General features: G+C 43.5%; 1 protein-coding gene across 5 annotated transcripts in view; it reads right to left on the reverse strand.

Moving 5' to 3' along the window:
• The window catches only part of COL24A1 (collagen type XXIV alpha 1 chain), a 151,487-nt gene extending 130,905 nt beyond the window's left edge, over positions 1-20,582 (reverse strand). For all 5 annotated transcript variants that reach the window (XM_072868270.1, XM_072868271.1, XM_072868272.1 and 2 more), the window contains exons 1-3: positions 20,310-20,582; positions 13,458-13,519; positions 5,559-6,862 (exon numbers count right to left, since the gene is read on the reverse strand). In XM_072868270.1, coding sequence (XP_072724371.1) covers positions 5,559-6,862; positions 13,458-13,519; positions 20,310-20,365 — 1,422 coding nt within the window. In that variant the 5' untranslated portion in view covers positions 20,366-20,582. The remainder of the gene's footprint in view (positions 1-5,558; positions 6,863-13,457; positions 13,520-20,309) is intronic.
• Between the last annotated feature and the right edge of the window lie 2,849 nt (positions 20,583-23,431).

Consider the following 23,431-nt stretch of genomic DNA (forward strand, 5'->3'; position numbering starts at 1 on the left):
CCAGCAATCCAGGTGTTCAATTAAAGTGTTAACAAGGACCCTCCTTAACCAGAGTAGTTACTCCTTAATCTCCATCTTAGACTCCTCCCTGCAACTCAAGCAACATCTCTGCTGACAGCAGACTTCGTAGAGCACACATAAGTCTTCCTGGAAATGCTTCTCCGACTACTTGTAAGAAGTTATTCCACCCTATGGACTACTTCAACCTGTGAAAGCAACTACAACTTCAAATCAGCATGATTGTTTTTATACTAGCTAGGAAACTATTTATGCCTCTTAGGCATCCATGTAAGCCACAGAAGTCAACTTCTGAGAGTGAGCCAATCTCCCAAACCAAGGAATTAGTCACTTGTTTGAGTAGCTTTTCCTCCAGCTACTGGAAACAGTAGTTAAAGAAATCTGAAGCAATTAAAAGTGTTAATGGGTTTTTTTGCATTTGACATTTTAACTACCAACAAAAAGTGACTTTGTGTAAACTTTGTAACAAATTTAAAATTCATTTATTTAATAAGATCAGTTTGCTCAAAACAGATCATATACACATTAAGAAAGGTACTACACCTTACTGTCCTTAGGAATTGTGAAAATTTCATTTAGCTATTGAGCGGAGAAGCTCAAGTTCCAAATAATCATGGCTTAATCCTGAAATAATAAAAGTAGATGCCAGTCTTCCAGAAATTTTCACTACCTTTCAAATGGTCATTGGGATGAAGGTAATGGTGAACTTTCACAGACAGTTTCTAGGATACTGAAGCCCTTCTATGGATACACGTGTTTTAAACTTTCCCTACACCAGAGGTAATAGGAAGCATTTCATTTACATATAACAAGCCGCTAAGATTTCAGATGCACAGCAGTAAATTCTGCATTAAGTAGTTAAAATGTCTGCACAGGCATATGCCAATCCTGTTGCCATTCAATACTTAAATCATACCAACTGAAGTTTCTCTTGCAAAACGACTACATTTCTCTTTAAAAGGCATTTGACTACACTCCAGACACTCAACCTCAGCTCACCTCAGACACTTTTTTAAAAGACTGAATTAAATAAACATATGAGTTTAATGCTTGATCCATCAAATACCTAAGGCAAGTAGTCCTTCAGCAAAACAAAAAAGACAGGAGCCTTTCTGCACATCATGACCAAAATATCTGAAATACAGCACGGAAGCAAACAAATATCAGGCTCCAAACCTCTTCTAAAAAACTCTCCACAAAAGGAAATTCCACTTCTAACATTGCCAATATCACTTGTTCTAGGTATCACTCTGATTAGCCATGTTTTCCTTATGTCCCACCTAAAATTTCCTCCTCTGTCTTGCCATACTTTCTGTGAACAGGCAAAAAAGTATCTTTATTAACTCACTCTTTGCAGAACTATAACATTTGTCCCTTACTTTCATTACTAAACACACTTTTGTTTTAACCTTTACTTAGACTCATATTTTCTATAACTGCGCCACCATTACTGCAACCTTCTGCAATCCTTCTGGTCTGTCTACATCCTTTTCAAAGCTCATCATCCAAAACTGAGGACACTTCTCCAAAGTGCAGCCTCAGCATACCCAAACCAGTAGGAAAATACCCTGTCTCTGATACATTACCAGGACTGGTGAGTGTCAAGCATGACAGTGATAAGATGCATTTATTCTCTAGTGCACTATAACATCACTCTATCACCCTCATCTGACTGCCTAACCAATCACTCCCCCATCCTCTATTTGTACTTTTAATTTCTGTACTACTGCACTGAGTTTCATCCCATCAATTTTAGACCATCTGGAATTCTGATTCTGTCACTCAGAATTCTTCTACCTACTCCTAGCATGCTTTGTCTACCTTTTTAAAGCATATTACTTCATTCAGATATTAATTTAATTATTGAGCAACAAGGATCCTACCAAACACGAATGTCCACCTATTTTTTCTTCTTGCTTCATTTGCATTTCACTGGAAATTATAAAAAAACCCACACACTTCTCTTTCCAAATGCCCTAGAGCAGGCAAGTCACTTGTGTATGATTAACCTCCTTTCTTTACAGCTGTGGAAGTCTTTCCCTTTCTCTGCCAAGAATTCCTACAACAGCCAAAGCAATGTCATCAACATCAGAGGAATATATATATGGGTTTGGGTTATGGATTAAAGCTTTTCAATATTGTTGTGCAGAAGATAGGGAAACTGCATCAGTTTCAGGTGAATTAAAAGAAATGTTTAAATATTTAAGACTAACATCATCTTTTTGCTATTAAAAATAAAACAGCAAGAATCTTAAGTTTTTATCTGAATCAGCAGATACTGAGATAGATTTCTCAGCTTCGGTAGGGAAACGTGAAGGTTACCTGCAGAGCTAAAATGCATGAAAGTGATTAACTGCCCAATATATCCCCTGTGGCTAGGGAGAGCCTCAGCAAGCAATTTTGTTCAACTGAGAAATAAGCTAAGAGTGAAATCTCTGCTGACACTACCCTTACTACTGTTTATTTAGCACCACATTTAGGATCTCTGAACTGCCCTCTTTGGGTTCTCACCCTCACACCTGTTGGTTGGAATAAGAGCATCTCATCCAGGACTCAGTTCTGCCTAATGCAGGGCTTACATTTCCAGTTCCTCCTGGCAATATCTCCAGACTGCTTCTCCTTACCAACTAGATAGTCTAAGGACACCACTGTTTGGTCTTCTACTTTCGCCTCCTGGCTGAGTGTCTTCATAATCCAGAAACCTTTTCCAATAGAGAAAACTAATTCCTAGCTCATTTCTCAGAGGAAGCCAAATCCTGTCCAGATAGGCCTGCAGATGCAATTACCTACCAGCAACTAACCTAAATCAGCTCTTCAGCTCACATCAACCCCTCCTTCTACAAGTGTGGGACTATGTGTCATGTTACTGCAAACTGCTCTAGGACTGTGCAATGAAGAATATCAGTTTGAAAGTTAAACAGCTAAAAATACACACCTGATTTATTTATTTTTTTAATCTTTATACAGTGCCAACACCCTCTGCAACACCAAAAGGACTGGTTCATCAGATGAATGGGGTAGCTTCCCTCTAAACTAGTGGTTCAGGAAACCAGACTGTTCCACTTTAAACTCACCTTATATTTTTGTAGAGGATTTTCGTCATTGCAACTGCTAGAATTTTAATCAGGGTCTTAGCAGTTTTGAAGAAATAGGTGCCCTTTTCCATATGCTATCCATAAACGAAAGCCTGAATTCTGGAGCCCTGCTTTGCAGTGGTGGGTGAATTCCACAGCTGTGGGGATCATGGAATACAAGGGGCCTGATTATACAAGGCAAGAATCAGTTCTGGTAGATGATTAAAAGCTAAAACGAAGCTGAGGAGTTTAAGAACCACAAAAGCTAGTTCTTGCCTGTCAAATCCAATAGAACAAACAGTATTTCTACATCGAAATCTTGAAAGAAGGTTCAAACCAACCACAACATAATGACAGAAGAAAAAAAAAAGGGAGGTTTCATGCCTTATCAGGATTTTTTGCTGCAAGGGAACTTTGCAAGTTTCTCAGTGTTGCTTTTTTAGGCTTTCCACTGATAAGACTCTGTGGGTAGTTATGTAGTAAAGTGTTAGAGCCACACAGATAAAAGCTGGATTATCTCTGGTCTTCTCTACATGGGTGTACTAGACTGAGAAAGCAAACCAAGACCACCTCTTCAAGTCTGAGGCCAACAACAGTGGCAAGTACTGTGCCACGCAACCTCCATGGAGCACAATTCTTTACAGAAGCTTGTGTGGAAAAGGCCACGCAGAGGCCTCTGCTCCCTTTGGCATCAACCTCTCTGGCAACACAATGCTTTAGCTTTGCCTCTGTTTCAGTAGGTGCTGCTGGCCCCTTCAGCCAACCTAGTGCCCAAAAAGAAGAACCTTCCCAGCTCTGCCACAGGTCTCCAACACCTTGGCCATGTTATTTAAAACCTGACCCAGCAAAACACTTCAGCACAAATGCACCATATTCACTGCTACACACTAAACCAAACGCAAGGTCTGCCTAACTGCCTTCCTAGGCGAGACAAACTTCTGTGTCCCCAGTCTGTAAGAGAGGCATAGAAAATGGTAATAGACATCTTTGAACTCTCCAAATCAGCTGTCATCTTTGACACTGCATGTATAGCGTCTGTGTCTAGAAAAAAAACAGAGCATTTGCTTAGAGTTTCTTAGTAATGCAAACAACCAACAGCATTATCTGCAGCCATTTCTGTGCCATGTGAAAAAGAATGGATTTAACTTTCTTGGCTGTAACTGACTGAAATCAAAATGTACAAGCTATGTGCTAAAATTAAAAGCTTCCATTAGCAGTTACTAAATGTCCTAAGCTCCAAAAATGGAAATTAACTTCATGTTGATGACAGCTACATACTTAGTGATATGTCCCCATAAATACTATTGTAAGGGACAAAAAGAGAAAAAAAGACTAACTTCACGTTCAGAAAAGATTAAGCAAGAGCACCCCTGGACTAATGTGAATGACTTGTTAACACATTTTTCAATTCTGTAACAATCCCTTTGCATCTGGATCCTGTTTAGAGTAAAAATTGAACTTTTAAATAAGTTTTCAGTTGCTGACTACCTTAAGAAAAAAATATTTCAGTGCTGAAAGAATACAGGCAATAAATTTATGGGCACATGCAAATGTATATTAGGAGCTGCTTAACACATATCAAATTGCTTTCCAGTAATAACCACACAAATGCACACACACCAAAAAAAAAAAAAGAGCAAGTGCAATTATCTACTCCATGCTATGGTTTAAAAATTTTAACCAAAAACTCAAACAAGCACTAACTATCATATTTCCCAGGCTAAGCAGGAACTGCTGTTATTTCTTGTCTGTAGCTTCATATATATTGCTCCCATTTTTATGTACTGAAAAGTTTATGAGCCTTGTGCACACAATAAGAAAGGACAAAGGGGTTTCTATTAAAAGCACTACTGCGCATTTGCAATTGTTTCAGGGATCACTTATACTGTGAACTGAAAAAATACCACAAAATCTTGTAAGACTATTCTAAAAATCATTTTACATGCAGGTTTGCATCACCCCATAACCTTGGGTTACAAATGGTTTTACCAGTCTAGACTCTGCAACTGGTCTCTTTCTACAATTATGAATTTTGATAGCATTGCTCAACTGAGAAAGCTATGTCAGTCTTCCAAACCGCCTGGTTGGTCTTTTCATGGATCAGCGTCTACATTTGCATACTGTATGAATTTATCCTGTAATTTTATTAAGTGAGCAGTCTCCATAATTAGCAGTTACAAACATCTGGCTGCATTTCAAATTTTAAAGAAGCCTGGGTTACCTACCACTTCACCAGAACATGAATGTCTTGAATGTCTTTGTATTCTGCCAGTAAATAAAAATATACAACACTTACACCAAAATTACATGCGGGAAAGAGGCATACTTAAGGCAGACAAGCATTTGTACAGTACAGCCAGGAAAAGTTGCAGTCACAGCTTTGGCATGCTTTGCGAGGTTTCTTTCAAAGCCTCTGTTAAATGTATGTTGCTGCATTATAGTAAAAGAGTAGTAAAGATAACTTACAGGAGGTCCAGTTTCCCCCTTTGGACCTCTGACACTTCCCATTTCAAACATTTTGTCAAGATCTTCATAGTTATAAGCGTAATTATCAATACCAATGTCATAACTGTTTGCCGTGTGGTAAGTCTCATCAGCATCAAATGCACCTTCCTGCCCTGGACTGAGTTGATTATCCAGAGAGAGGTCAGCAGGCAAACCACGCAGCGTTGTGTTGAAGATTTGCTGCTTTTTGCTTGGTTCATCTAAATGCTGTTTTGCTTTGTCCATTCCCTTGCTTTTAGTTTTACTCTGTTTTACAGGGGAGATCAGAGGAGGCTCACTTTGTCTGCCTGCATCTTCTGTGGTATTATCTAAAGCATTTGGATATGAACCTGTGGGGGTTTTAGTGATGTTTCTTTTTTTGCTCGTCTCCTGCTGATGAAGAGGCAGATTGATGTTATCCTGGACTTCCGTTTCAGGCCAAGCTTCCAGCAACAGAGGTTCGGCCTCTGGAAACTCCGATGCAGAGACATTTCTTGACTCAAAGTATTCTGATAGAAAGTGAATCTGAGCAACACTGGTAACAGGAACATTTGATGTTTCTTCCCTTCTATAAGCTGATATGCCTTCTGACTGGTTTTTCTCATCAATCATCATCTTTGGAAAAACATCCAGCCCATCTGACACATGTGGAGCTCCTAGCAGAGATCGATACGTTTCAGCCTGGCGACATTGCTGCTTTACATATTTACAGTAGTTTGCAGAGGCTTCTGCAGAGGGAATAATATCTAGCTGACATATAACTCCTTCAAAGCTGACAGAGTGAGAGTTCATCCTTCCCAGAGTAAATAAACCATCCAAATCAAATGTCTCCACTTCAGAAAGTATTTCCCTGCTATAGTACTTCTTTCCGCACTCAGCAAATACCGAGACAGTCTTGTCTCTAATGTCAATGGCAAATGAATGCCATTGTTCATTATGAACACTATAATCAAAGTATACGGACTGCTTCCCTCCAGTGTACACCACTACCTTTCTTGGTAGCAACTGGATACCAAACTGCAGTCTACTTTTGTTCCTAATACTGAAAAGGAAAGCATTGTTTACTCTGTAAGAGTACAACCCAACCAGTACGGTGAACTGATGCCCTAGATTTGATGGTATGACTTGAGTGATGGGGGACTCAATGTGTGCATCACTAGTTAGTACAACTCCTGATACGGTTAGACGAACACCCTGAGGTAACAGAGATGATGTTGAGGGCACTGTTGTCTCTGAGGGCTGTTGAACATCTTTCACAAGGCCTAGTTGATGAAGAACATCTATTGCTGTAAAAAGAAATAAAGGCATACTGTTGATTTTGTTTAAAAGCTCATAAATTCAGACCCATATAAACAAATGTATGCACAACATCTTAACAAATCCGTACTTCCCAGAGCATATATACTGCCCACAGCAAGGCCACCAAATTGCTAGTGTAAGACACACCAATGTTTCACATAAATCAAACAAAGTCAGAACAAAATTTTAATCTTAAAAAAAACACAACCCACCACATAAAGGTCCACGTAATGCCCATTGTAGGTTAGTTCATTTATGAAAATGAAAAATCCCCATTTGCTGTCTTCAACTTTTTCACAGTATTTGATGAACACACTTTGTTAGTTCCTTATTTAGCTAATCCTGCCTATTCTTCAAGCAGATAATTTTTTTTAACTTTAACTTTCTTCTGCAAAAACCTTCTGCAATAAACCATGCTTTTCCTCTTTATCAGAAAAGTTTAAATGAAAATATTGGGGGGGGTTTGCTTTGTTTTTAAGAAGGGACGAGCTATTTAGAGTAACACATCAGTGGAGCACCAGAAGATAGTCACTGGCTCAAAGCAAAATACAAAGGTAAGCCTTGCTAAGTAGCTACTACGTGCTGCAGAGGTAATGCAACTGGTACCTGGGAAGAACTGCCGTGCTTCCACCAGGGAGCTTTCCTCCCGCCAAGCAAGGCCCTGTGCCATTACAGAGCTGGCTTCAAAGGGAATTGTTTTCTCCGTGGGATCACCCTTGATTGTATGTATCTGTGCCAAAGCTAATCAGACTAAAAGAAAACAAGGATCTTTCCAAGGGGAGACGCAACAGAGTGCGCTGCTGCCGCCTCCTCTCCCTCTACATGGTTTACTTGTTAGGGCCAGGGATGAGATGAACTCTGCAGAAGCAGAAGTGGTGAGGAGCAAGGAAGGAAGAGAAATGTCAGGACCCAAGGGGCAGTGCTCCCATCTCCTGGCTCGTCTCTCCTCCGAGCAAATGCAAGGCTGCGGCTACCCAGACAGGATACTAGATTAAGAGTGCACTCCACAGCGGGAGACAGCAGTGGACATTAAGGAGACAAAGAAACCAGCTGTCCTACTGATTTATGTCCTATAGATTTGGCTTTGGCATATAGAAGTCTGGATGGAAGATCTTCCTACAGCGTGGAATAGGCAGTGGTATTTTCACTGTTGGCTTCTCTAGTGTCTTATATAAGTGTGAGCTTTGTGCTTTAGCCCTTTCCTTAGCCTGGACCTTACAGTAACTCCATCTTTTACCTGGCTAAGTATCTTCACCTAATGGGTAGAAACACAATTGTCAAGCCTCCTGATAAACTGAAATCAGATCGGACCTGGGGTAAGAAATCAAAGCCACTTTCCTCCTAAAGGGTAAATCAATGGTCAAAGATGACCGAATTAATTTGGTATTGCCTAATCAGATTTAGGCATGTTGGAGTTGGTGGGCATAAAGACCTCCTTCCTTAGGATGAATATAAAGACACTGTTAGATTCTTTATGATGCAGCTGAAACAGAAACACTACAAAGGCTTGAATAGGAGCTAAACGGCATGTCCCCAGCAGTCTTCCTGTGGGGTTGCCCAGTAAGACAGCACTTGTGGCATTGACTGGTAAAACTGCTTGTCTGGGTATTTGTGAAAGGTGCCACAGAAATACTGCAGAGACTGAGACAAAACGCAGTCACGGAAATAGGAGACAAGAAGGTTGGGGGCTAAAACACATGACATGAGCAAAAGCTGAAGGAGCTACATTTGCTTGGCCTGGAGATGGGAAGGTTTGGGGGCATCTAATTACAATTGTCCATGATCTGAACTGGGGTTATAGGGAAGACAGAGAAAAGCTGAGGAGTAACGGGCACAAGCTGCAACACAAGAAATTCCAACTCCATACAAAGAAAAAGCACTCTCACCGCAAAAGCGGTTAAGTGCTGGACCAGGGGGCCAGAGACATTGTGTAATCTCCATTCTTGGAGATTTTCAAAGCCCAACTGGACAGGACCCAACAACCTGAACTAACTTCAACATTGACTCTGATCTCAGCAGGAGCTAGAACTAGATGAGTTCAAGGTCCCTCTAAGCTAAATTTTCTGATTTTGTGCACAAGGGGAAACTGAACATTGTAGTTTTCATGAACAGCATTGCACAGAAGCATACGATAATCATCTTTTTTCCCCTAACTGGAACAACTGGTTGGACCTAAGCTTCAGTGAACTGCCTATATTAAAAATGACTAGTAGCATCTAACAGTTGCACTGATCTAATAAGCCTGACTGGGAAGAGACTGGCACTTTCCATAGCATTTAGCTGAGGGTACTTTTACTATGCACGTTGTGCTTACATTAAGTAAAGCTATTAAATGGCATAACAAAAATTTGGAGTAGCCAAGAAAAGTTAAGGATTCTCTGCTATATAAAGAGAAAAAAGCAAGTGAAACAAATGGATGTTCACTCTTTTAGTGGAAAAGAGTCTCCTTTCCCAGTCTTCCCTCTCTCTGTTTACTGAATGTACTCATAGCAAACTTTAAGAATAGACAGATGTTGGCTTCGTTTCAGTGGTAAATTATGAAAAGAGCCTGAGATTTCCTTGAAAGTAGTTTATAAATTGGAACCAAAAGCATCAACCTGAATGCACTGTACATCTTGAAAATTAATTACACACCTTGTAGCGTTTCTAGTCATGTTTGAGGTTCACGGGCGCGCCAAGATTATCCTGGCAGGTAGCCAGCGCAGACAGAGGTACGGAGAAAGCATATCTTTGCAGAAAGTCATGTGTACGCCAATTTCTCAAGATGTTTTGCCTCAGAGCAATTAATCTACTACGGCTGTATTTTTATCTGTCAAACTGATAACACAGGTCAGGTTATAGTAGAGCTTCGAAGCACAAGGCATCTGCTAATGAACCACCACACTTTCCCAGGACCCATGTCCTGTGTGGTCTGCATGCAGTTTGGAGGAGAAAGCTGTACTTGTATTGCCCTTGTGAAAGCTAAGAAGAAACACAGGTCCTGAGCTCTGGGCAACGCAAAGGTCTTACACATGCAAATAATACCCCAAGGCTGGAGACACTGCTCCAGCACTTCTAGGCACTGGCTGGGCCAGCTGACTGCACAGAGGAGAATAGCTAATAATCTAACCTAAGGTTGTGCCTAAATATCTCATCCTAACCTGAAATATTTGGCAAGTACTTGTATTTTAAAATATTTGTAATTATATATTTGTATTTAAAAATAACAATGCACAGGATCTGTCCAAAGTATTATAAATTGAAGTATAAAACAAAAAGCTTAAACTTAAACTGGCTTAAAACAGTCAATTTAAAAATGGCATTCAAGAGTATCACTACTAAATCTCAAACTGCAAGCAAAATTGCCAAAATTTTGGCAGTTCTGATTTGAAAACAAGACATTGTTTAAAAGTTATTAAAAAAAGGAAAATCATCTGAGAGCACGATGAGAAATAAGACACATTCTCCACATCCTGCAAACAGATCTCTGTGAACAATGACAGGTCCTGAGAAAGCTAAAAACAAATAAATGCTGTGTGAAAAATGACAGCAAAAGATTAAGTATCAACTAATTATTCCTTGCTGACTTGCTGCCTGTTAACCCACCGTCAAGCCAAAAGACGGTTCCAAATTTTTTTGGTCAGGCATTTCATTTCTGGTCCAACATGTATTTTTATTTTATTTTAAGGCTTTCAGAAGCTCTTGGCAGTACACAGGGTTTTGGGAGCAGGCAACCCTCTCAACTCTTCCTCCCAGCATGACAACCACTATTTTCTTTACCTATCAGTAGTCGGTTTTCTTTGTTTACCCATGTCTGCACAACATCTGTCTTCACTTACTGTTCACTCAACCCATTAGTCCCCGAAATTGTAACGGCTCATCTTCTTGAAGGAAAAGTTGTTTTGGGTTTTTGGTGTCAAGTGCTCTCCTTCCACCTTCCAGAAGGACTTGAAAAATTCACAACCTTACTGCATCATGAGGGGAGGCAAAACCTAACACAGGCTTTGGCAAAAATTCTTCTGACCCTCTTGTGGCACAAAAAAATCCCAAAAAGGAATCGGGGAGGGATGAGGGGATTTGGCTGTTTGATCGTTCCACACCCCTATTCTGTTCAGTCTCTCTTGTTCATTTTCCACATTCCTCCATACTAATGACTACTCTGAAGGCAGAATATTTGGCGTGCTCTCTCCATTTCAGCAATCCTAGTACACACATTACTCGCTTTCCCTTTACCAGTATGGGTAAGGGAAAGACAAGGGTCATTCATTGCTCAGCTCCACCAGAACTGCGGTAATTACTCATCAGGTTGCCCATTTCCTAGGTGATGCTGCATCTGCAACTGGATAAATTAAGATACCTGGCTGCAACCAATACTCTCCCGGACACCAGGCCGAGCGACTGGCATAGAAAAGCCGACCAGATACACTGATTCTGCAATGTCCTTGAGCCACACTCAAAGTACTGCTCCTAAAGGCTGAGGCTATATCTTGACATGTATTTCACTGAACACAATTTATAGCAGCCTACCAAAGTGAACAAGGCATAGCTTCTCAGGCAAAGCATGCACAGGCTGTTCCATCAGCTCAGGAGAGAAGGAATGTTAATTACTCTAGCTAGCATCTTCATATTTGGCAGAATAGTCTTTTTTTCAAAATATCACTGCCAAGAAAGTTTTAATAACAACTTAAGTGTTAACATATTCCTAATGGGCAGACAATCCTGTTCCTGGACAAACTCTAAGCACTGCAAATGGAATAGTGCTAGCTCTGCAGGTTATATACTGAGACTGAAGGATACGCTTGAGCTGCTCTTTTTCTGAGGAGGTTTCCTCAGTCTGCCGGTCTCTGAACTGCTTTTTGCAGCCTTGTTTACACACTGTGCAAATAAAGTGCATGAGGGACCAAATTCACCCATGGGCAGAAAGTTGCATCAAGGTTCAATGCATCATTTTGATCCCAAGCAAGCACTTAAAGAAAATGAAGTTGTGTATGGCTTCTGTGCACAGGGGGTGGAGGGGCGTTTCTATTCAGTAAGGCTTCTCCTATGGCTATCTAGAAATGCTGCTGAGGAATTTAAAAAAAAAAAAAAAGAGTAGGAAAGCTCCTTCATCTGCTGGTGACAAAATAAAAAAATAATCAAATATAAGCACGTCAAGACTGGAGGCTTTACCCCATTTCTGCAAAGCTCTGTGCATGGAGGTACTCTCAGCCAAGAGGCAAACAAGCCTCAGACTGCACCCACTCCCCCCTGCCGCTGCTGCCCCTCCAGTCCTGTAGCCTTCACGGTCCTCACCTGAAATTTCATTAGAAAAGCAATTCCCAGACATTAGAAAAGCATATGAGAAGTGAGAGAAATTGTTTATTTCTTTGCAGAGGAGGAGGGTGGGCTGGAGGGATGAAGACAACTCAAACCATCACTGCACGCTTGTCTCTGGCATCCTTCACCTGCTCCCGCTATGCCGGGAAAGTGCAAACTGCCTCCCTAAGACAGCCTCTTCCCCTTCCATCCCCGCAGGCCTGGAGCAGGGCAGGCCACACACATCTATGGGTGCTGCCCCTCCTCCGATGAGAACTTGGCTCAGCTATTAGAAAAATCTGGGAAAATCCCATCATCACAAAAACATATGTCCCCTATTGAGCTGAATGTGAAAAAAATCAACAACCAATCTTAACAGGCAAACAAGCAACTAATAGAAGGCAAAACTACAAAGAGAAGAGGGAAAAAAAAACCCCGCAACTGAAGAAAAAACCAAGCTTTGCCAGTCGTAGGGAATGATGAGAAGGAAATTGGTGAGAATAATGGTGGGAGGCTGCTGAAATATCCCACAGGGCTCTAGCAAAACGCTATCAGGAACGAGTCTTAACTGTGCAACCCAACTGTATTCAGCTGAGTATTTGCAGTTAACACACTTACCGGCCAAGGATGATCTATTTCTTGCTTCACCTGTATGGTGAAGGAACATGGCAGAGAACTGATGCTGCCACTCTCCTGGCAGATACGCAATGACTAAGTGGCATGTTACCTCCACCACTCGGGATGCTAATATTCCCACAGCAGTCTCTAGTGCAAGCTGCACATCCGGTGCAGTTATAACAGCTGGCAGATTAAAAAAGAAACTCAAAACAAGACAACCCTATTTCCTCACTAACATCTGCATCTGAATGCAAAACCAAATGAATACACAATTTCACTTTTTGGTTTAATGATGCCAGCCTAGACTAAGCCTTTATTATATGCAGTGGTTTGCTTGCAGAGCCCTAAGTGCAAAGGTAACTCAGTCATAGCTTGCCACCCCCAAGGACACCCACTTGCACTGGGGACACAATCAAAGCCTTTTCACTGTACAAGGCTTCTCTTTTATGAAGAGCTTGCTTAAATATGTAAGCAATTTCATAGACAGAAAATCTGAGTAATTTTCAAAAGGTCATCTTTTCCAAACTGGTTGCTTTAAACTTTTGCTCTCATTATGCTGTAGCTGGTATTTTCTTCAAGTGACCATTAAGGAACTGAACCTAAGGTCACTAGTAACAACAGCCATTTATTTACTCTTTTCATCTAGTAAGAGATTATACAAATGTCCTGTTATAAAAAAAGCGTTCTCACCTTGTTTGGGTACTTGTGCAACACCCACAGTTATACATATTGCAATAAAAAGGAGAGTTTTCCTAAAAGGAAAAGAAAAAAAAGAACATGTGAGAAAACATCTACAGTTTCAGAACTCCAAGGAATTAGAAGCTTGATTCAACATCCGAAGTCAATGGCAGGATCCCATTGACTTCAGCAAGTCCTGGATCAAAGCCATCACATTGTACAACTTTCCACTGATGCTGAGAAGGCGTTTTACACAAAGATCAAGGATTATGTATGCCCTCATATATAGTACATATATTTTACACTGGCTTATATTATTAAAGTAACTGCATCTGGTTTATATTTCCTTGCAGCAGCCTTCAAATACGAACACTACTATGTAGTAAATTTCTTCTTGGAAAGAAAAGAAATGTTGCTGTAAAGAAACCTTAAAATAAATGACAAGTTAATGCCCGTGGAGATCATTAGATACTTTTAACCTGCTATCAGTCTTGTCACTGTATCACGTCATTTTACCATAAATGAAAATGTTGTGCCACACTTTTGTTCCTGTATTATAAAATTGTCATGTTACAAACAAGACATACTCTTCACAAAGCAAAAAAATCCCATCACATTTTGACTTAAAACTTCACGCTCAGATAGAAGAGTGCAATACTGATAGGTATCATAGGCTCACTGATTGCAACGAACATATATAAGGTGGATACAGATTATGTGCTCAAAATTTGCTTAAATGAAAAGTGTTGGATGTTGTGCAAAGAATACATTTTTACCATGGTTAAAAACAGACTGTCTGCTGTTTTTTACTCAATTATCCTATTAGCCAGATTAGTATCTAATCACACTCTTTTCAGTGACTGAATCTTTTAATAAATGAGAAATATATTTTCTGTTGATGTTGGACATCCAGGCACAGAAACAGATGTATGTAACAATAATAGTAACCTATATCTATTTAGTTCTAAGAATAAATATTTCTAAAATATCAGAAATATAGTTCTGATACTAACTACTCAACTTACGCTCAAGCCTCAGCTCAACCCTCTTGCTCATTAAGATATGTAACCTCATTGATTTTTCATAATATTAAATGCCAGATTGACTAAAAGCATTTGCTGGACCATGCCAGAGAGCACTTGAGTATCTGGAATAAACAGTATTTGAAAGTAACACTGTTGCAACTAAACACCTGTAACTTCATGTGATGTAACTTTGCCAGCTAATTAGTCAGGTTTGTGCAGCAAAAAAAAGGGCAGGAAGAAAACCCTACCACTTTATACAGGGACGTATGGTTCAAACAGCAATGACAGACAAGTTCCTTCCACTGAGCATTCACTGCCAGGTTGCCTTCAGCTCAGAGGATAACGTATGCATAAACCAAGTATTAGTAATGCTACAATGACAAGAAATAATGCTATGATTTAAATGGGGTTTTTTGTGTATATATATATACGTACATATACACACACACACATATACCAGTATTTAGTGAAAAATCTTAATATTCCTTTCAAGGGTTTGCAATTCAAACATTCCAGAAACATCCAAGTGCATGAAAATCACAGAGCAGAAATCTGGTTTTAGCAATTTGCCCAGTGAAGCAAAGAAAAAAAAAAAAAAGTCAAAATTCATTGATCTAGCAGGAGATGTGTTTGATTACTTACTCTCCTTCCACTTACGCAGTTTTACCGTGGGGTTTCACCCCAGTTTTCAAACCAAGTCCTCCTTAGGGGAAGAGGGTACTTCACAGCTGGTCTGCTGCTTCTTGTGGGCCCCCTCCCCTCTGCAGCCCAGTCCAACCCAAGCAGCAGATAGTTCTCAACTGCCCCCTCCCCAAGCCCAGCCCTTGATAGACAGTTGGCAACCAAAGCCCACTGGCTGAGCCTTCCCCCAGTTCCTGTTATGAGGAAAAACACCTGTGGCAATGCTGGAAGGAGAAAGGAAGCATTATAGACCCAACCAATTCCCATTTCTTACAGGTGTGTTGGTTCAAACGATAATTTAAAAAGTGGACTATCCACCACCACCACCCACTCTTCCTCTGGCAAACCTCTCTGCTGTCCTTTCCTTTTCCACCTGATCAGCAGCCTGGACTGTATTCACAGATTGCCACACTGATTTTAAAACACTTATTTAAACAGGATTTCAAATTATAGGGACAGGGAAAAGCAGCTTTAAAGAATTAGACTAAACATATTTTTCCTGCTATGATATATCTTAAAGAGTCTTCTGCAGCATTCTTCAAAACATCTGCTCAAAGTTTTCAAAGCAAGTAAGTGGGATGGATCTTGGACAAAATTAGGTCCATTGGTTATACACCTACATGTGGATTTGCAGATGGTGAGAGCTTAAGTTCTGGCAATCGGAACAAATGAATAATTTAAGGAACAGTAAGGCACGATAATGGTAATATTTTGGTATTGACACTGTAAAACTGTAGATACATCATGGTTTTTAGAACAAAATGCACAGAATGTACAGGATATTCAAAAATGCATCATTGCTCCAGTTCTGATCACAGAAGGGGAGTGGGGTGGAAACTACACCTTACAAATCCCAACATGCTTGTAAGGGCACATTTTTTAATTAACTACTGCAGTCCCTAGCTATTGCTTTTCTTCAGGCTTTCTCCTGCTACAGCCATGAAATGTCTACTGGAGCAGTTCTGCCACTCCTGCAAAAGACTTCATATTAACTGTTGTCCAAACAGCAGGTCAGCTATGGGACACTCACTTTGGATTTTTTCAGTTCTGAAGACCAGAATTCAAGTTCATAGTTTCTGTGTCACACAATGCATCATCTTTTGACTTAATGAGAAGCTCAGTGACAGGAGACAGCTGTGTTAGGAAGAAAGTCCATGCACTGCACTGTATCAGCTAAAACTCAGTTTATCTATTTGACTTTCATGGGCACAAAATGGACTCGCAATTAAAAATAGCATAAGACATTTTAGTTAACTCCAAAGTCAGGATGCTCAAAGGACCCCAGAGCCCAAAATGTGAAGATGACTCCTCTTGACATTACAACAGCCTCTTCCACAACGTCAGCCAGGGACAAGATGTGTGTCAGGTATCTGCCTCTGTCACCTCCCAGCAAATGTTGTAGGAAGGCAAGAAATTCCAAAATGCTCCCAGGGCTGTAAATTACACAGATGTAACTGGATATACAGAAACATTTAGTGAGAGGTAAAGACAAATGTCTGGCTTACACAGTGCTCTCCAGCTAATGTCAAGAACAGATGAGTGATCAGCTAAAAGAAAAAACAGGGACCAGAGACAACCATAGGGCTGGAGGTCCTCTAATGCGTGGGAAAAGTTAGCCTTCCTTCTACCTTTTTTCACAACAAGTACAACTTCTTGTAAGTGAAACCATGTGCAACCTAAAGTGAAGTTGTACAAGGGAGCCCTCCATAGCCAAAGATGAAAAAATGAAACTCTGTCTTTCTGAGAGAATCCATTCATGCAAACCCTCCCTTCTTGTTCAAGATCACTACTCTTGGCATTTGCAGCTTTTAAGCTGCATAGCAGCCAGTTCTCAGTCTCCATTCTCACATCAGCACTGCCACTAAGCCACCAGGCTCCCTGCTGTGTAATGCATACATGGCTTGATCCATCGTCTGCCATAGCTGCACGGAACAAAGCAAGCAGCATGCAGAAACCCTGGACCGCATGCCTTAGCTGAGCCCATAGCTCTTGGGGAGACTTGTCCTGTTGGGACACGACAGTAGAAAAATGCAAAAGCATGTGGCAAGGAAGACACCAGCTGACTCGAATGCTGGCTATTTTTCCCCATTTAACATCACACATGAAGCTGTTCCAATACCCCTTGGCTATGTCCTGTCCTAGAGCCTAGGTATCTCTTGAGCTTCCTCCCCTCCTCCTACCTTTTCACCCTCTCTCCTGGTTTACATGCAAGCACAAGCTGAAGGCAACTATATAAGCGTTTGGAGGAAGGCACTATCAAATGTGGTTGAGCAATTCTACCACTTAAGATAGAGCTTGTCTTTCTGACATCTTGTGGCTGTTTGCCTCTTCCTACAAGTGGACAGTGACTATCCATGTTTATTTTTTTCTATTAGGGGTGACGGATGGATGAGGAAACTGATAAGCTTCAAAGCCAGTTGTGGCAAGCAATGATGAAAAATTCCACCCTCTGAAGACTATTCAGCAGCATACAGAGCTTGGGTTTGGTCAGTGCACAGCAGCATCCTCTTCATTCCAGGCTAGTTTCCTAAACCCCAAGTTTAAAGGAAGAAATACCACTAGCTGGCTGCTAGAGAAGGCAGGAAAACCTGTTCCCAGTGTAACTGGCACAAATGCATTCAACCCTGTGCTCATCAGTGATGATGGTTTAAATACCAGCACCCGGCCCATGTGCATTGCTTCATTGGATCTCCTCTGAGGCCTGCTAAGAGAACGGCCCAATTTGTGTCCATCAAACCTGAGGAGGGCTTTGGGACAGGTGATAGCACCTTGTGGACAGAGATGCCCTGGGCCTCTCAAAGACCCGAAGATAAGGTTAAAAACCTTATATTTCAAGATCGGAGAAGAAAGATATCTTCCTTTGCTGCTGTAACGAGATTAGCCAGCAGGTCCAGTGCTGCTTCCCAAGTTTTAAGAGACCTCCTATCAATGTGGCTCGAGGGGACACAACAGCCTCCAAAGCCCCTCCCAGGTGACAGTTGCATGACATTTGGGCATGGATGCCACTGTGCACCTAACCAGCAAGGAGGAAGCTCCTGAATCCTTTGCCACAAGTTCACAATTTGAAAGAAGGGAAAAAGGGAGACACACAAGATAAGGTGAGAGGTAGAAGATCAAAAGATGTATTGCTCTTTCCTTCTGAGGAGCAGTGGCCTAAGAGGAGTCCTACAACAGTGCTGTGGCTCAGAGAAAGAAAACTCCCTGCCTGGTGGCCCAGCCACTCTCTGGACAGCATTTGGCTTAAGATGAGAAACTACCACGTCTAGAAGAACAGTCAACTCTGTTAGTATTTCTAAAAGGAGAAAAATGAATGAAAAAGATGTGATTTTTAGAACCATTTTATGAGTACATCCGTGATTTCTTACACTAGTTCTCTTGTCTAGATAGCACACACTGTTTTCCTCTGTATTAAGGCAAAAGTATACAGCTCAAATTCCCACTCCTGTGAAATACCCTCTTCTTTCGGGGTTTGTCTCTGTGTATTTTGTAGATCGCTCTTCAAACGACTACAACGTTCTACAACTCGGCGCTCGCGAGAGACAAGGGTAACGCAAAGCTGTTTATGTTTTAACATTAAATATTCCATCAACACGTTTGGTGAGAGATTTAGGAGTCATGCAGCTGTAGGAGTTTTATTTATTTAACCTGCAGAAACACCTCTATACAGATAGCAGGTCTGACCTAATGGCATTTCCACAATAAGGTGGTCTGGGTTGCAAGGGATTGACTGGTTTGATATATGCTAAGGAAATCTGATCCTTTTGCAAAGAATTCTGGTTTCTTAACACAGGCAAGCAACCAGGTTGCTTCCTCTCTAGTCAAGTAAATTAGGTAAACAAGACAGAAGCATATAGGTGTATACATATTCCGAAGCTATCTCCGATTTTCAACTCCGGTAAACTGCATCTCTGCTACTGTACTACTTTACTACAATTCAATTTTATGTTTCTCTATCAGCAATATCCCTTTACAGATATCAAATAAAACCCTTTTTTAAATTGCACTCAGACAATTCCTGAAAAAGTCCCACAGACACAGCCATTAAGCACACAGATCTCCCAGGAAGGCCACCGTCAGGCAGCCACGTAACTAACTGCCCGTAAGCATTGAAGCGCACCCAGATTATGCACCAGGCACGTTTTAGCAGCATAATCCTCACTACAACACGAGACAAATCCTTCTCTATCCCGCTTGCAGCTCTCAGTAAACTTAAATTAAGCCACAGCCAGAATAAAATAAGCACTTTACAAAAGGAGACACATACTGGCAACCTCTATAATATCATTACAACTATCAAAAGCTCACAATCGTCTTGCCTAGGCTGCTTTTAGGCAAACTATAGAGGAGAGCGGAGTTCTACCTTTGCATCGCAGATGGTGATGCACTAGGAATACCTCAGCCTATTGCAGAAGCATGTAAACACAGGGCACCTTATCTGGGCATCTCTTAGTAAGAGAGTAGCCTCAGCTCCTAAGCGTAACTTCTGCAGGTTTGGTTTGTTTGCTGTGTTTTAACAGCTAGGTACCAAAAGGGAGGACGAGCCGGCGGGTGACTTGTGGGTGCAGAGGCACGCTCTCCCCCAGGACCCCCTCTCCCCCTCGGGGCCCGGGGGGGTGTTCTGGCTCTCAGGGCAGGCTGCCCCCGCTCCCCGGGGGCCGCACACCCGCGCAGCCCTCCCCGGGCCGGGCTCCCCGGAGCCAGGCTGCCTGCCGGGGCGTGGGCTCGGACGGGGGAAGGATGACACAGGGTGCTGGACGGGACCGGCAACACCCAGGAAAGCAAGAGCGAGAGGAGAGAGAAGGGAGAGCGCCGGGAAGGGCTACGGGCGTGCGGCGGAGAGAGGCGCACCGGCGGGCTCCGTCCCGGGAGCCGGCACCGCGCAGCCCCCGCCGCTCCTGCGGGGGCACCCGGCACCTCGCGGGGTTGCGGCTGGCGCCCGGGGGTAGGGCTGGCGGCACAGCCCACCCGCGCCGTGGCGACAGCCCACCGGGGTCGCCGTCCTCTGCCCCCAGGAGCGGAGCCGAGGCGCAGCCCCCATCCCCTGCCCGGCCCCGCAGCCGAGCCCCCCGCCCCGCGGCGGGCTGGCGGTGCGGTGCGCCCCGTCGCCGCCGGCCGGGGCAGCGGGGCCCGCCGTCGCGCCTCCCCGGCTCCCGCTTACGTTTGAGCCGCGGGAGAGATGCGTCCTCGCCTTGTCCTCTCGGCTCCCAAATGCATTTGTATGCATCTGCCCGGGCAGCGGAGATCCGAGGGAAAGCCGGAGCCGAGCGCCGCGCCGCCGCAGGGTCAGGTCCTGTCCATGAAACCCCGCCGGCCCCGAGGTCTCCACCGAGCTCCGCGCAAGCCCGAGGGCGGCCCGCGTACGGCCCGCGGGGGGGGGGGCGGCGGCGGGGGGGGCCGGGCGGGGGGGCGCCGGGGGCCGGGTGGCGGGGGGGCCCCGCGGCTGCCCGCGGAGTCCGGCGGCGGAGCGGCGCTGCAGCCGCCTTGCCCCGGCACCGGCGGCCCTCCCCGCCTGCCTCGGTGTTGGGTTTCAGCGCTGGCTGCCTGGCGATTACATCAGCAAACACGGCCCCCGAGGCGGGCCGGACCCCGGCCGCGCATGCTGCGCGCTGCCCCGCGCAGGTCCCCCGCGGGCGCGGATCCGGGACGGAGGCCGGACCTGCCGGCGGCCCCGGGCGCGCCGCGCCGAGCCGCGCCGAGCCGAGCCGAGCCGCGCCGAGCCGCGCCGAGCGCCGTCCGCCCCAGCACCGGCGGGGCCCGGGAGGGAGCGCGGTGCGGCGGTCCCAGGTGCGCCCGGTGCGGCTGGCAGCGCCGCTGGCCGCGGGAGGGATGGGAGAGGCGCAGGCAGGTGATGCCGTTTCGTGCACCCGAAGGGCGAGGCGCGCCTTCGGTTCCCGCTGGGCTTCAGCCGGGAAGGCTTGGCAGGAAGCGGCAAGTTAAATTAAAATGTGGGGACGGAGGAGGGGGGACGGGAGATGATGAAACGGCACAAAGAGAAAAAGCAGAGTGTGCTGGAGGTTTTGCATCTCGAGTATAATTGGAGTGGGGTCCGGCAATCCTCCCTCTGGAAAATGCTTGACGAGCAGATGTAATTTGGAAGCATTACAATGCCAAAAGAAACACGACACCCTTCACTGTCTTCTTCCTAAAGAGACAAAGGTCTTTTTAGCTTTAATTTCCAGCTTTCTTACCTTGTCCCAGTACCGCGGTCTATTACAACTTTATCCCATAAGACATCTTTATGCAAACTGTCTCTCAAAACAAACAAGGTAGAGTTAAACGACACCAGGCATTGCAGTACACAGCGTACAGCAAACCCGTGGTCAAATCCTGCAGCCTTACTTAGGCAAAACTTCCACTGACCTAAGCAGAAGCTTGATGTGTTAGGATTGTGGCATTTGGCTCTTGCTGGGTGTTACAAGAACAAAGATTTCACATCAGACCTGCAGCAAAGACCTTCAAGTTGTAGGTAAGATGGAAAAAGGTGACATGAAATAAAACCAAACATATTACCAAATGGCAGAAAACAAGAGAAATGATAAGGCACAAAGAAAGGCTGTACAAGACAAGGATTTTATATTGTTATCACTGAGGATGCTCCACTCAGCTGAAAAGGCCTTTTCTGGGTGATCCAGGTAGTTAGGAAGAGGCAGAAAAATGGGAGGGAAAAATCGTGAGGCAACCAAGGGCTAAACCTAGAACAGTGAATTTTCTTGGGGATAACAGAAGCCAAAGTTACAGGGGAAAAAGTTATTCTCAGGCAACACACCTGAGTGTTTTAGTGTTTAATTTCACACTCAAAGTCATTTTCAATACCTTGAATCATCCAGAATCTGCACAGTCTCGCTGGCTACCAGAGGATTTCCTATTATTTCCTTCACTTTTTGAAAGCCGAAGGTAAAAGCCGACAACATTTTGTCTTCCTGTCTATGTACCTTGCATTAACAAAGTGACAGCAGAATATGAAAATGTATTTGTTCACCGAAGAGAACATGGTGCCTGCCCAGGGAGGTATTGGACACTGCTGCAATAAAGTCTTTGTCAGCATTTCTGTTTTGAACCCCACTTGAATGGCTGCCAACAACTGCAGTGTTATATTTCATTTAGTTTTTGTTATTAGCATTAAGATGAACTAAAATGTGTACATTACAGATTGGGTTTGGAACGGTTTGGTGCCATCCCATGAAATCTATCAATCCCTTAAATAAGACGTCTTGTATGCAGTAGACATATGGTTGATTTATTAACCCTTTAGCATCAGCATTAGGGCTGTTATGGGGAGAATTCTGCCCTGAGAGTGACACTGGGTAAATCCTGCCCTCCTTTCAGCGCACATCGCCAAGTACAGGAGCCATTCTGCAGCATGTGCCGAGGCGGGCTGGGGGCATTACGTGCCGAGATCTCCCTTTCCAGCAGTGTTCTCTCCGAAGAAGGCACAACTTGAAATTCTTGCCAGCTGTGCATACCGGGTGTAAATAAAGCTTTGCTGACCCTGATTATGCAGTGACTGAAAACAGTATAAAGTTTTAAAAAAAGCATTGTTTTTTCAGTTTTCTATATTCAAAACTACAAAATTAAGTTCACAAAGTAGGACACTTCCCTGCCATTTGCCGCTTTGCTCTTTAGGTCCTTGTTACAGCCCCTGCTGTGGTTTGAACACTGCCTTCAGGCCATTTGGGCAGGGCCCTTGGCTATTGTGGTGTAAGGAGCCCAGGGGCTGGTCAGGCCGTGGGGAGGCACAGGCCAGGGGAAGGATTACCTGTGCCTTTCCGTTTCCCCACTGCACACAGCTCACACGTCTGAGCCACGTGTCCACAAATGGGTTGGGAATGTGCAAGGGATGCTCCTTGTTCCCTCTCCTGTGTCTTTCTGCCTGGCAGCTCTTTGCAGCTTAGTTGCTTTCCTTCGATATTAACACCCTTCAGAGCTGCTGAAGCTCCTAACAGAAGAAATGAGCACCATCTAATGCAAATGAAGAAAGCAAATGAAAAAGCACAAGGAAATCGAATGAATCCCCCAGTGTCAGACAGTGAGTGTGTGGCGCTGTCAGAAATAGTCCAGCGGTCCCTGACTTGTTGCCCATCGCCTTGTGTTTTAGATCAGCTCCAAATCTCTTCTAAGCTTCATGGCAAAAATCAGTATGAGTTTTATTCTTACACTTGCTTCTTCCAAGTGTTCTTACAGCCTAATAAGCAAAACCTACTATGTTTAAAGGTCTCAGATTACGTGTGTTTATTTCCAGAGCTATATATAGCCATCTGCATACTTACACACACCAAAAGA

This window comes from Ciconia boyciana, chromosome 7 (genome assembly GCF_034638445.1).
Source record: "Ciconia boyciana chromosome 7, ASM3463844v1, whole genome shotgun sequence".
NCBI classification, from domain to species: Eukaryota; Metazoa; Chordata; class Aves; order Ciconiiformes; family Ciconiidae; genus Ciconia; species Ciconia boyciana.